The sequence below is a fragment of the Macaca nemestrina genome, chromosome X (genome assembly GCF_043159975.1).
Source record: "Macaca nemestrina isolate mMacNem1 chromosome X, mMacNem.hap1, whole genome shotgun sequence".
Lineage (NCBI taxonomy): Eukaryota > Metazoa > Chordata > Mammalia > Primates > Cercopithecidae > Macaca > Macaca nemestrina.
This window is the reverse complement of record NC_092145.1, coordinates 138,497,270-138,511,063: the sequence shown is the minus strand read 5'-3', so window position 1 is coordinate 138,511,063 and position 13,794 is coordinate 138,497,270. Positions and strand designations below refer to the sequence as shown.

At 38.2% G+C, this 13,794-nt stretch overlaps 1 protein-coding gene across 2 annotated transcripts in view; it reads left to right on the top strand.

The window, feature by feature from the left end:
* The window catches only part of LOC105478221 (phosphate regulating endopeptidase X-linked), a 222,883-nt gene that overhangs the window by 147,855 nt on the left and 61,234 nt on the right, over positions 1 to 13,794 (top strand). For both annotated transcript variants that reach the window (XM_011735347.3, XM_011735348.3), the window contains exon 14: positions 3,980 to 4,083. In XM_011735347.3, the coding sequence (XP_011733649.1) occupies positions 3,980 to 4,083 (104 nt within the window). The remainder of the gene's footprint in view (positions 1 to 3,979; positions 4,084 to 13,794) is intronic.

Below are 13,794 nucleotides of genomic sequence, written 5' to 3'. Positions count from 1 at the left end.
CACCATGGAATACTATGCAGCCATAAAAAAGGATGAGTTTGTGTCCTTTGTAGGGACATGGATGCAGCTGGAAACCATCATTCTTAGCAAACTATCACAAGAACAGAAAACCAAACACCGCATGTTCTCACTCATAGGTGGGAACTGAACAATGAGATCACTTGGACTCGGGAAGGAGAACATCACACACCAGGGCCTATCATGGGGAGGGGGGAAGGGGGAGGGATTGCATTGGGAGTTATACCTGATGTAAATGACGAGTTGATGGGTGCTGACGAGTTGATGGGTGCAGCACACCAACATGGCACAAATATACATATGTAACAAACCTGCACGTTGTGCACGTGTACCCTAGAACTTAAAGTATAATAATAAAATATATATATATATATACTTCTGTTACAGTTTATTAATTTGTTTTTCTCTATTTCTGTACAGCTGTAATTGATGTTTATATATAATTTGGTATACCAGCCTTTACAGTTAACATATTGTTTTGTTACTGTCTTTATAGCCTTTGTTACCATTATTTTAACAGTTGTATAGCATTTCAAGTAAGTTGTGTCATGATTTATTTAATCACTGCTTCTACTCCCATCCTCAATCTTAGTTTGTCCTTGAATCATTGGTTTACTTATTAAGACCAATGAAAATAACATTGGAGTCAGAGCCAAATGACTTGGACAGTGTAGCTTTGCCAAATTCCATAATCTCCTTAGCCCTGTTTCCCATCTATCATATGTGAATAACAGTGACTGGCCCCTGCCTACCCCCAAACACTTAACCTGTCTCAAGGAAAAGAAGTAAGACCTGTCCTCTATTACTTGTGATTTCCATTAAATAAATGGAATAGATAATTAAACCAGGCTAATACTCTCAACTTAATAATGAAAACAATTTTTAAATTATCTTTCTAAACATAGATAAGCTATGGCAAATTGTAATTAATTACCTCTGAGTTTTGTTTCCCCCAATTATTTTCAGGGTTCTGGTAGGTCCTTACTTATCTAAAGTATTTTTAGACTTGGGACCCTTTTCTTTACAAGTTTTTTTTTTTTTAAGACAGAGTCTCACTTTATCGCCCAGGCTGGAGTGCAGTGGCAAGATCTCAGCTCACTGCAACCTCCGCCTCCCGGGTTCAAGTGATTCTTCTGCCTCAGTCTCCCGAGTAGCTGGGATTACAGGCATGTGCCACCACACCTGGTGAATTTTCATATTTTTAGTAGGGGTGGGGTTTCACCATGTTGGCCAGGCTGGCCTCGAACTCCTGACCTCAAGTGATCCGCCAGCCTCAGCCTCCCAAAGTGTTGGGATTATAGGTATGAGTCACTGCGCCTGGCCCTTTAGAAAGTTTTGAGATGGCTTTCTGTTTAATGTCTGTAGACCAACCTGAATGTCAAGGGATTTTGTTTTTCAGATGGAACAGTAATGAAAGTATCACAATTAGCAAGCTTTCTAAAAGCAAAAACTGACCCCACTGATATTATTTTTAAAAAGTCAGTATTTTTGAAGGAAATTCCTCTGAGAGAATTTCCCAGAATGTGTTCTGAAGCTGAGAACATACCTGAATTTTCTATCAGTTACAATCATATTCTGAAGGTTTTGGTAGAGCTATCTTGGAAACAAAAGCTGAAAAAGGCAAAGGGTTGAACAGTGGACACATCTTTTAACCATATGATCTGGGAATGTCTTAGGATTGCTAGTAAGGTTGCTTTCTATAGCAAGGTGCTTACTCTGTTTCTTCTCAGGCTAAAATAAACCTTTATCTTAAAATACAATCAATTATAAGATTTTGGCCAGCGTGGTGGCCCACACCTGTAATCCCAGCACTTTGGGAGGCCAAGGCGGGCGGATCACTTGAGTCCGGGAATTCAAGGCCAGCCTGGCTAACATGGCAAGACCCCATCTGTACTAAAAATATAAAAATTAGCTGGGCATGGTGGTGCATGTCTGTAATACCAGCTACTCAGGAGGCTGAGGCACAAGACTCGAATGAACCTGGGAGGTGGAGGTGGAGGTTTCAGTGAGCTGAGATTTCATCTCTGCACTCTAGGTGTCCAAGGGTGACAGAGTGAGACTCTGTCTCCAAAAAAAAAAAAAAAAAAAAAAAAAAAAAAAAAATATATATATATATATATATATGATTTCTTTTTATTTTGAAACATTTCAAATGTCGGAACATGAGTAAAATAATTTGAACACATCTATTTTAGCACATATTAAACATACTGCCATATTAGCTTTGTACATGCACACACACATTTTAAATGAATGAAAGAGATGCGTTTGAAATTCTGTCTGTAATCTTCCTTGATCTAATCTCCTTCCTCTGTGTCTATCTCCATCTCTGCATATAAACACTACCTTGAGTTCAGTCTTATTATTGTTGTTCCCATGCCTTTCTTTATGCTTTTGCTACATAGGCATATGTCCATAAACAGCATACAGTGTTGTTTTTCATGTTTAAAAACTTTAAATTTCCTCATAGATATAACTTACCTTATTCACTCTGCATAATTTTTAAGATTATTTCATGTTCATGCACACAGAACAATCATTTAAACTGTTGGGTTGCCTTTCATTATGTGAATATACCACAATTTGTTATCAGCCCCTCTTCTCCGTGCAAGCAGTTTGAGGTACAATTTAAAGTCATAGCTTTATAATTTGTTGGCCAAGCAGAACGCAGACGATGCCAGGAATCAATACTTTTATTTCTGCCTTTGTCCATGTGCCTTCGGTTATTCTACTCCTTCCTTTATATTTTGGCTTGGTCTCCTGGAAAGATTGTTAAGATGACTCGTTAACAAAAACTTCTCCACAGACATGAGTACCCACTCTGTGTTAGGGAGGAGCTAAATGTGAGCCAGACATTGGTCCACAAATAGGTGACTGTCAAGCCTATTACCATCAAATTGCATATATACATTCATATCTATAATGTAATGCCTGTGGGTTTCATATACATGCATATTTTACTTTTTGCTTTTAAAAGACTATTAAAGTTATAAAAATTACAGTTAATAAGAATTTGGTTACCTTTGGTTATTTCCTTATTCAAAGGTGCATTTTTCTTAATTTCCATAGTAATATATTTAAAAACCAAAGCACTGGAGGTCACTACAAACTACTACATTAACAGCTCCACAGATCTTGTTTGCAATAAATAGCTAGGTTAGGTATTGCTAGTTTTGTAGATGGAGTGCCTATAGAATGGAAACTGTCTGCCATTCTCCTTCCAAAACAAGAAAAGGAACGAAAAAATCAATTGTATCTGTTTCCCTGTCTTAATAGACAACATTGTTGTGAGCTGGTACCAACTTCCGGTGTTCCCATGCAAGCTATAATCTATGATTTGCCTCTGTAATTTCATTAATATTTAGTGACCAGAGACTTTTTGAGTGTTAACAGATACATTCTGTTAATAATTATTCTGGTGACTTCATTGTGCTTATGGTAGAAAATAGGTCCCTGAATCACATTTATTTTTTTCCTTTATGAACAACTACCAATTATTTGACTAAATCATTGTCTGTAAGCTAAATGAGTTTTCAGCCAACTAAACTGCATGTTACTAAAAAAAACTTATGTGACAAATAAATAAAGTACACATTTTAAAAAAGATCAAGGACTTGTGAGCCAAGAAATTTCAAACCAAAGATAATATGTTTTGTAAAGGTTAAAGTAGATTTTTCAATTAGAATGTAAATGGAATGCATTGTAAATGACTGCAGCTTCTCTTATGTTTTTACTGTGATCCAGAAATGACTGTATTGATTTTTGAAGTTTTTACGTTAAAAGAAAATCACTGAGACTAAATTTCATGGCTTTGTGAATTCTGGGTTAACTGATGACAGCGGAGAGAGGCTGTGACTGCTGCAGCTTCTCTGCTAGTTGCTCCTTCCTATGCTGAAGAATGTTTTTAGAGCCATCTTTTATCTTTACTTAGAACAATGATGTTGTGGTTTGTTTTATTCAGATCAAGTTTTCAGAATCCGACTACTTTGGCAACGTCCTACAAACTCGCAAGTATTTAGCACAGTCTGATTTCTTCTGGCTAAGAAAAGCCGTTCCAAAAACAGAGTGAGTATTAAAAAAAAGTTAAATAGATAAATACATTGGTGAGAAGCGGAGTCTCTTTAGATTAAACTTTGTAATTCCCCTCAAGTCAGAGTAGCTGGCTTGCCAGTTAACTTGTTTTTAGCAAAATCTGTGTCATGTTTTGCCAACTCTTATTTTTTATATTATGTGATTCAGATCTTAAGTCTAATTACAGGTCCCCCATTTCTAGCATCAACACGTATCAAGAGAAGGCTTATTAGGATGCAAACATTAAAGTTATTTCTAGATCTAGTTATGAATATATAGAGAGGGAAAAATTTCTCTGGATTTTTACATTCATGTAGTAACTTTCGAAGATCTTAAAGAATAAATACTTTAAAAAAACCCTATGATTAGAAACGACAAAGTAAATGTATAGAAGCAACTAGAAAATATTTGTTGAGGTAATGCCTATCAAAGAACTGATAGCTATATTGTTTTTATCTAATAGCAGTTATGGTTTATTTGCCTTCCTCTCAGCTGCCTATAGGAGTTTTTCCTACAGATAGGAGGGTTTCCTTAGGTACTTTTAGGCCCAGGGCCCACCAGCTATGATTTCTTCCCTTAGCAAAATGTCAGTGATGATGACAATGATGATGGTAGCAGCTAACAATTATTATTTGTTTACATCGTACCAGAAAGTGCTTTACAATTTTTAATTCATTTTATCCTCATAGGAATTTGGCATGGTATAGATACTGTTATCCCCATTTTACAGGAAAATAAAAGGCTTACAACTGAGAAATTCTTCAGCTTAGGTTTGGATCACATTTTGTTCTGTCTGCTGCTGCTTTTGATTCCTGGGACTGGATTCTGTTGTGCTAAGGCCCACTTCTCCAATGCTTTTTTTCTCTCTCTTCTCCAGATTGGATGATGTCTATTGATCTGTTTTCAACTCCAGAATTTCTTTTTAAATTTAATTGTATTATTATTTTTAGACTTAGTTTTTATTTCAATAGGTTTTGGGGGTATTGCGGGATCTGGCCAGCAGCCCACAATGCAACGGGGCTCTCTCTTTCCAGGCGGGATCAGCAGGTCGAGAAATAATAGACACACACGAGATAGTGAAAGCTGGGTCCAGGGGGGTCACTGCCTTCTGGTCCCGCGGTGCCAACAATGCACTGGATATGCCAGCATTTATTATTAAGTTTAGTGAGGGCGGGGGTAGGTTGGTGAGGGATTTAGGGTCATTTGATTATGAGGTGAGATGGTCACATGGGGATGAAGTAATTCTTTAACGTAACATCCGTATGCAGAAGTACAGTATACAGAGGTAAGAATTTACAATATAGTGCGTGCATCAGTCATTTCTAACAGAGCCTTAAAACAGAAACACAGTCTTTCCATAACCTATGATTAGCAAGATATTAATCAGCAGTAACAGTTACAGCAAAGGCTGGTTACAAATAATTCATAGAGACAGGATGTGAAGTTAGACAACCGGTTAGACCAGAATTTCTCAGAAGGGAGTATGTCTTAACCCTAAAGAGGCCTAGAAGAGCCACAGCAAGATGAGGGCATTTATAGCCCTGTCTTATCCATGTGGACAGGCGCCCCCCATGCATCCATTTATAGGCTCTCCACGAGCGTCACATTCCATTCCCAGAGCTATGAACATCTGCTTTTCTGGGATAGGAATCTTGGTGATGTGAAACCTCCCTGGCTACATATCCATTCACAGGCTCTCTGCAGGGGGAAGCACATCACGCACTGTTGGCTCATTCTGGCAGTCCAACCTGCCATTGTCTTTACACAATCCTGCATGCAATTTTATATTTACAATAATCAGGAGCATTTCATCTTTTATTCCATAGCAATAGTTTCAGGGGGTCTCCCTACATGGGGGAACAGGTGGTAGTTGGTTACATGAATAAGTTCTTTAGTGGCGATTTCTGAGATTTCAGTGCACCCATCACTTGAGCAGTCTACATGTACACTATATTAGTGTGTAGTATTTTATTCCTCATCCCCCTCCCACTCCTTTCCCCAGGTCTCCAAAGTCCATTGTATCATTCTTACTCCTCTGTGTCCTCATAGCTTAGCTCCCTCTTAGGAGTGAGAACATACAATGTTTGGTTTTCCATTCCTGAGTTACATAAGATAATGGTCTCCAATTCCATCCAGGTTGCTGTGAATGCCATTATTTCATTCCTTGTTATGGCTGACAACTCCAGAATTTCCATTTGTTTTTTATAGTTTCTATTTTTCTGTTGTAATTCTTTGTTAAGTCATTGTCATCATATTTTTCTATTTATTCTTTGAATAAAATTTATTTTAATTATTTAAAGTCATCTATAATAGCCACTTTCAAGTCTTTGCTAAATCTAATATCTGGGCTCAAACTAACTGGAGTTAGTTTCTATTGATTGCTTTTTTTTTTTTTTTTTTTAACAGTTTTTCCTTTGCATAACATTTTGTTGTTGTTGCTAATGACAGTTTAGATAGTATGTTGTAGCAACTCTGGATTCTGATTTATTTTTCTGGGGTTTTTAAAAGCAAACAAAAAAAAGTAACTGTCCTAACATACTGCAGAATAGATCTTCTCTGTAGTATGCAGCTGTCGATGTCTCTGCTCAGTTTTTTAACTCTTATTTGTAGGTTTTAGCCTCACTTCCTAATGGTTGTCCCTGTGTCTACATAGCTCAGTGCTCAGTGATTAGGTCAGAGCTTGTGCTCAAACACCTTGAGTCTACAGGGTTTCTACCCTCTGCCAGTTGCTCTGTGTGTGGGTTGGGAGCACCTTCAAAATTACAGCCAGTTCTCAGTCCACCTTCAATTTCACCTTCCACCAGGCCGTCACTGGTCTTCCCTACACATGTGCCTAGTTTCCCAGTCAGCCAGGGATGTATGGAGTACTTATTCAGCTCTTCTATTACTATGTCAGTTACAGGATCTCTCTTTTAAATTTCTGACTGGGTTTTCCTCATTGGTTTTTTACTAAGTTGGTCATTCAAAAATTAAAAAAAAAAATTGTGGGTACCTAGTAGGTGTACAGATTTATGAGGTACATAAGATATTCCAATACAGGCATAGAGTGTGTAATAACCACATCAGGGCAAATGGGGTATCCATAGCCTCAAGCATTTATCCTTTCTTTATGTTACAAACAGTCCAATTATACACATTGTTATTTTTAAATCTATAATAAATTGTTGACTGTAGTCACCCTGTTATGCAATCAAATACTAGATCTTATTCATTCTATCTAACTATATTTTTGTACCCATTAACCATCCCCACTTACCTCGACCCAGTACCCTTCTCAGCCTCATTCTACTCTCTGTCTCCATGAGTTCAATTGTTTTAATTTTTAGTTCCCACAAATAAGTGAGAACATGTGAAGTTTGTCTGGGGCTGGTTTATTTCACTTAATATTCTCTAGTTTCATCCATGTTGTTGTAAATGACAAGATTTCATTCTTTTTTGTGGCTTAATAGTACTCTATTTTATATATGTACCACATTTTCTTTATCCATTTGTCTGTTGATGAACACACAGGTTGCTTCTAAATCTTGGCTATTGTAAACAGTTCTACAATAAACATGGAAGAGCAGATGTCTCTTTGATATACTGATTTTCTTTCTTTTAGGTATATACCCAGTAGTGGGATTGCTGGACTGTAAGGTAGCCCTATTTTTAGTTGTTTGAGGAACCTCCAAACTGTTCTCCATAGTGGTTGTACTAATTTACATTCCCTCTAACAGAGTATTGAGGGTTCTCTTTTCTCAACAGCCTCACCAGAATTTGTTTTTTCCTGTCTTTTGAATAAAAGTCATTTTCACTGGAGTAAGATGATATCTCATTGTAATTTTTGATTTGCATTTATCTGATAATCATTGATGTTGTGCACCTTTTCATATACCTGTTTGCCTTTTGTATGTCTTCATTTGAGAAATGTCTATTCAGATCTTTGTGTCTATGTGTCTGTTTTTATGCCAATATCATGCTATTTTGGTTACTATAGCTCTGTAGTATAATTTGAAGTCAAGTAATGTGATTCCTCCAGTTTTGTTGTTTTTGCTTAGGATAACATTGGCTATTCTGGATCTTTTGTGGTTCCATATAAATTTTAGGATTTTTTTTTTTCTATTTCTGTGAAGAACGTCATTGATACTTTGATGGGGATTACAGTGAATCTGTAGATTGCTTTTGGTACTATGGGCATTTTCACAGTATTGATTCTTCTAATCCATTAACATGGAATAGCTTTACTTTTTTGTGTCCTCTTCAATTTCTTGCATCAACGTGTTTATAGTTTTCATTGTAGAGACCTTTCACTTCTTTGGCTAAGTTTATTCCTAGGTATTTTATTTCATTTGCAGCTATTGTAAATGAGATTATTTTCTTGACTTCTTTTACAGATTGCTTTCTCTTAGAATATAGAAATGCTACTGATATTTGTATGTTGATTTTGTATCCTGCAACTTTACTCAATTTGTTTATCATTTTAATAGTTTTTTGGTGGAGTCTTTAGATTTTTCCAAATATAAGATCATATTGTCTACAAACAGGGGTAATTTGACTTCTTTCTTTCTTTTCTTTTCTTCTTCTTTTTTTTTGAGACAGAGTCTTGCTCTGTCACCCAGACTGGAGTGCAGTGGTGCACGGTCTCTGATCACTGCAAGCTCCGCCTCCCAGGTTCACGCCATTCTCCTGCCTCAGCCTCCCCAGTAGCTGGGACTACAGGCGCCTGCCACCACGCCCAGCTAATTTTTTGTATTTTTTGTATTTTTTTTTTTTTTTAATAGAGACGGGGTTTCACCGTGTTAACCAGGATGGTCTCGATCTCCTGACCTCATGATCCACCCACCTCGGCCTCCCAAAGTGTTGGGATTACAGGCGTGAGCCACTGTGCCCGGCCAACTTCTTTCTTTCTAATTTGGATGCCCCTTATTTCTTTCTGTTGTCTGATTACTCTGGCTAGGACTTCTAGTACTATGTTGAATAACAGTGGTAAAAGTGGGCCTCCTTGTCTTGTCTAGATCTTAGAGGAAAGGCTTTCAGTTTTTCCCCATTCAGTGTGATACTAGCTGTGGCTCTGTCATATATGGCTATTACTGTGTTGAGGTATATTCCTTCCATACCCAGTTTTTTCAGGGTTTTTATCCTGAAATGATGTTGAATTTTATTAAATGCTTCTTTAGCATCAATTTACGTGATCATATGCCCTGTGTTTCTTCCCACTGTGATAGGACAGCACTGAGTTCCAGTGCAAAGTCCCACAATCACTGTGCTCTCCTTCCCCCAAGCACACAGATTTTTCTCTCTGTGCCCATGTTGCTGCTGCCGGGGAATAAGGGAAGGGTGGTGTAGGCAGTTCAGGACTGGCTTTCCTACCCTCTTCAGTGCCTCTTTCCTTGATGTGATGTTAAAACCAGGTATTGTGATTGTTCACCTGGATTTTGGTTCTTATGAAGATGCCATGTGTGTGTGTGTATGTGTGTGTGTGTGTGTGTGTGCGCGCGCGCACGTGCGTGCGTGTGTTTGTGTGGCTAGTTGTTCAGTTTGGTGTTCCTGCAGGGAGGACACTTGCTGGAGGTTTCTCTTCAAACTTCTTGCTCTACTTCATCCTCTATGTTGGCCAATTTTATCTGACAAAGCTGTGGCTTTTCACTCCCACCCCCAGTTGAGTCTTCCCACTGGGGCAGCAAAGCTGCTGATTTCCCAGCCAGCCTTTTTCTGACAAATCTAAGGGGTCTCAGTGAGCTAGGAGGGACAGGAGTAGTCTCAGGCAAAAAGGCCATAGTGCCTGCTCTAGTTAATGCCAAGCTCTACCAGTTTTTAAATATTAAATTTTGCTTAATTTATTGCTCCCCCTTGATCAATTCCCAGATTCCTAAAATGGCTGTTTGTTGACAGTGTTGTCCAGTTTTATACTTGGTTTTTGTAGAAATGATTTGTCAACCTTCTCATGCCATTATAACTGCAAGCCTGGCTTCCATGGGTTACAATTTTTTTTCATGGTCCACTTTTTAACCTTGGCTAATATTCTGATTTCTCGATCTTTGACTGGCTCTTTTTATGCTCCCTAGTCTCTTGCCACTCTCCCTTTTAAGTCCCTGTTCTGTCCTGGCTTCTAGAAACTCTGAGCCCCCGTGCTTTCCCTTGGCTTAAGTGATGATTACCACTTCTCCCTCTTATGTTTCCATCCGGCCATCCCTGATCTCTGTCTTTCAAACCTTCCTATAATATGCACCTGAAGAATTCACTGGCGGTTACTGACTTTAAGAGGTAGGCCTAAAGCTGAATCTCTCCCCTGCCTATCCCTGACTCCAGTCAAAAGCACAAAGGAAAAAAGCAGAAGGCTTTAGAACTGCTTTGAAAAATGATAGATAATGGTTTAAAGCCATTTGCTCCACTGTCTTTGGTTCTTTCCTGTCATCACATTATTTCTCAGTCCACCTATCCTGTTTCATTCCCAATCTAAATTATTCAATAGTTTTAGATTTAGACTTCTTAAATCCAATACTCAAATCTGATGACTTCGGCAAATGATTTCCAGTATCCCTATGACCATCTACATGTAATATGGTAGTCACAGATCTGTATAATCTTGCCCTTTAATATTTGCTTCAGATCAGTTCCAACTCTTTTTTTAAAAAAAATCTGTGGAAAATGGAAGCGTTTCACCAATTTTTTGGTGAATTTTCAGGGGCTCCTGCATATTGGCAATACAGCCAGTCTAATTCTTTGATTTCAAAATGTCATTATTCATTTAGGTGTGTAGAAAGGCCTGGATTAGTAATTGGAAAAACTCCTAAATGTGTTATCTTTAACATCATCCTGGGATACTGATGAACTGTCAGATTCTAATGGTCTTAACTATTTCTAATATTTTATTCATGCCTTAGAAATATACTGCTTTGTCACTTAGGCAAACTGAGATTTGTGTGGTTTTCTTTTCTGTCACTGAAAAACAAATAGCTCTTTCACAAGGGTATTAAATTGGTTAACTTTTGGGAAAAGTTCTCCAGAAATGAAAATCAGTGCAATGCTTACAATTCTTGTTTCCTCAGTCTATATGTCTATTTCAGGGAAATAGCATTTAGAAATTTAAGGTCTTCTTTGCATAGTAAAGGGATATGAGTAAATTCCTTTTCTTTTTTTAAAGGAAACATCTGGCTGTTCCTTTTCAGGCATTGTAGAGAATTTTAGCCTCATGATACTCATTGGCTTGAATTGACATCTTTCAGTTCTGAAACTTCATGAGTTAATCGAGTGGGGATGATTCTGGAGTAGCTCTACTACACTAGTTTACTTTGAACAGCACATCACGATTATATTTTCACAAAGCCCTGAAATAACATTTTGCTTCTTTGTGGGTGTAAGAGATAAAGACCCTTTATCTTTCATTCTCATGGAATCCATTTTAGCTGCACTAATGTGCATTAAGAAGTTTCTAAGGCAATGGGAAATGTCAGCAAGAATGAAATTAATTGGGTGGCCATCCCTGAAGGTACATATTTAGGGGTTGGTTCACAGAATTGTCACTTCATCAGCTTGCTTAAAAATAGAGGATTTACTTACTGCTCGGCTTGAGTTGAAAGTAATTTCTTTCCCTCAGGATCACCTTCTTTGACAGAAATTATTTTAAGTCAGTCTCACTATTAACTCACTCTCATTCTACTGTGACCAAACATGTCTGAATTCTCTATCTTTTGAAAAAAATGTAAAGATATATTAAATGTCTTTATAAATTATGTTCCTGCCCAGAACTTTTGTTTGGAAAAGCATTATCTATAGCATGGAATGGGAGTGATATAATCTGCAGGATATTAATAAGAAAGCAATAAATACACTATGGCTTTTCCATTCCATATTCCCTAGACTACCTGTAAGAGTTGATAAGAAAAACGTAAAACTTTAGCCTGATGTATATCTATTTTATATGGTCCAAAGAAATAGGAGTACCAATGTCTTTTTCTTCAGATTCTTGTATTTTGGTATTATATTCCTTTTATGTATCTCATTCTCCAGTATAATTTCGTCTCCATTATTTTGGGATTTGAAATTTCTGTGAGACCTCTCCCTACCTTATCCACCAAATCCTTTCTCAAACACAGACTGCAGAAGTACCCTAAAGACATAGTAAGAAGAATTTAAAGCACTTGAATGATATTCTGTGTTTATTCAAGTGGATGTATACATAGCAATAAATTCATTTTAATGGATTTGTGATCTTCTGTTCAGCACATACCATTTGGACAGCAATGTGTTGTCCAATTGGAAGCTACTCTTTGTTCTCAGAAGGCTTTATCCAGTCCTCATACATTGCCCCTACATCTTAGAGCCAGCAGAGTGTCAAAACCTTCTCACCCCGGACTATCCCTGCCTTCCTGCTCTGCAGTGGCTCCTCCGACTTCCTCCTCTGTTGCATCTCTCTGATTCCAGCCAAACAAGGTTGTCTGCTTTAAGGGCTTGTGCTTGGATTTAGCCTACTTGAATAATCCAGGATAATCTCTCTATTTTACAGTCCTTAAGCTTAATTACACCTGTAAAGTCCTTCTTACTATGTGATGTAACATGTTCATAGGATCCAGGGATTAGGACTTGGCCATAATTTTACCTACTACAGGTAGCCAAGTTAGGTCAATAGAGGTGCTTTCCCGTTTACTGTTTCCTCAGGAAAGTAGGCCAACCAGCAGTCAAAGCCCATAAGCAACTTAAAATCTTGTTGGGAGATAAGCTGTGCAAACTCAGATGCCTTCAGAGGCCAGCCAGTTAACAAATGGTTGACCTACATGGGTGTAAACAACAGGGAGTGTTGGGGACTGTGGAAAACTAGTAACTACACACACCACTTAAATAAATTCCAATTCAATCGTTTGTTAAGCCATTGTGTTCGGCAAGCAAAACAGTTTTCTGGGAAGATTCAGCCCATTGGGTTGGACTTAGTCTGTGGATAGCCAACTTTTCAGCACTCCATTTATCTATTACTGTGTGACAAACCTCCCCCAGATTTAGAGTATTGAAACAGCAGTAATTATTTTTCTCTCTCATGGTTCTGGGGATCACTAGGCTCAGCTGCATGGTTCTTGTTGGTGGGGTTTTGTTTGTTTGTTTTTGTTTTTTGTTTGTTTGTTTTTCACAGAGTCTCGCTGTGTCACCCAGGCTGGAGTACATTGGCGTGATCTCAGCTCACTGCAACCTCCGTCTCCCAGGTTCAAGTGATTCTCCTGCCTCAGCCTCCTGAGTAGCTGAGATTACAGGTGCCCGCCACCAAGCTCAGCTAATTTTTGTAGTTTTAGTACAGACAGCATTTCACCATGTTGGCCAGGCTGGTTTCAAACTCCTGACTTCAGGTGATCTGCCCATCTCAGCCTCCCAAAGCACTGGGATTACGGGTATGAGCCACTGCACCTGGCCATTTGTGGTCTTTCATGTAGTTCCAGTCAAATAGTGGCTGGGGCTGGTGTCATATGGAAGGCTACCTCTCTCACATGGCTAATGGTTGATGCTGACTGTTGACTAGAACATCTACATATGGCCTCTTCATGTATGTTGGGTTTCCTTACAGCATGTTGATTGATATAGAAACTTCAAAGAGCAGCTTTTCTGAGAAAGAGGGAGGGAGGGAGGGTGTGCTTATATGCATCAGGGGGAGGTTGTATCACCTTTAATTACCTAGCCTTGGAAGTCGCACTGTCATTTCTGCTGCATATTATTCTTTAGAAGTGAGTCACTAAGGCTAAC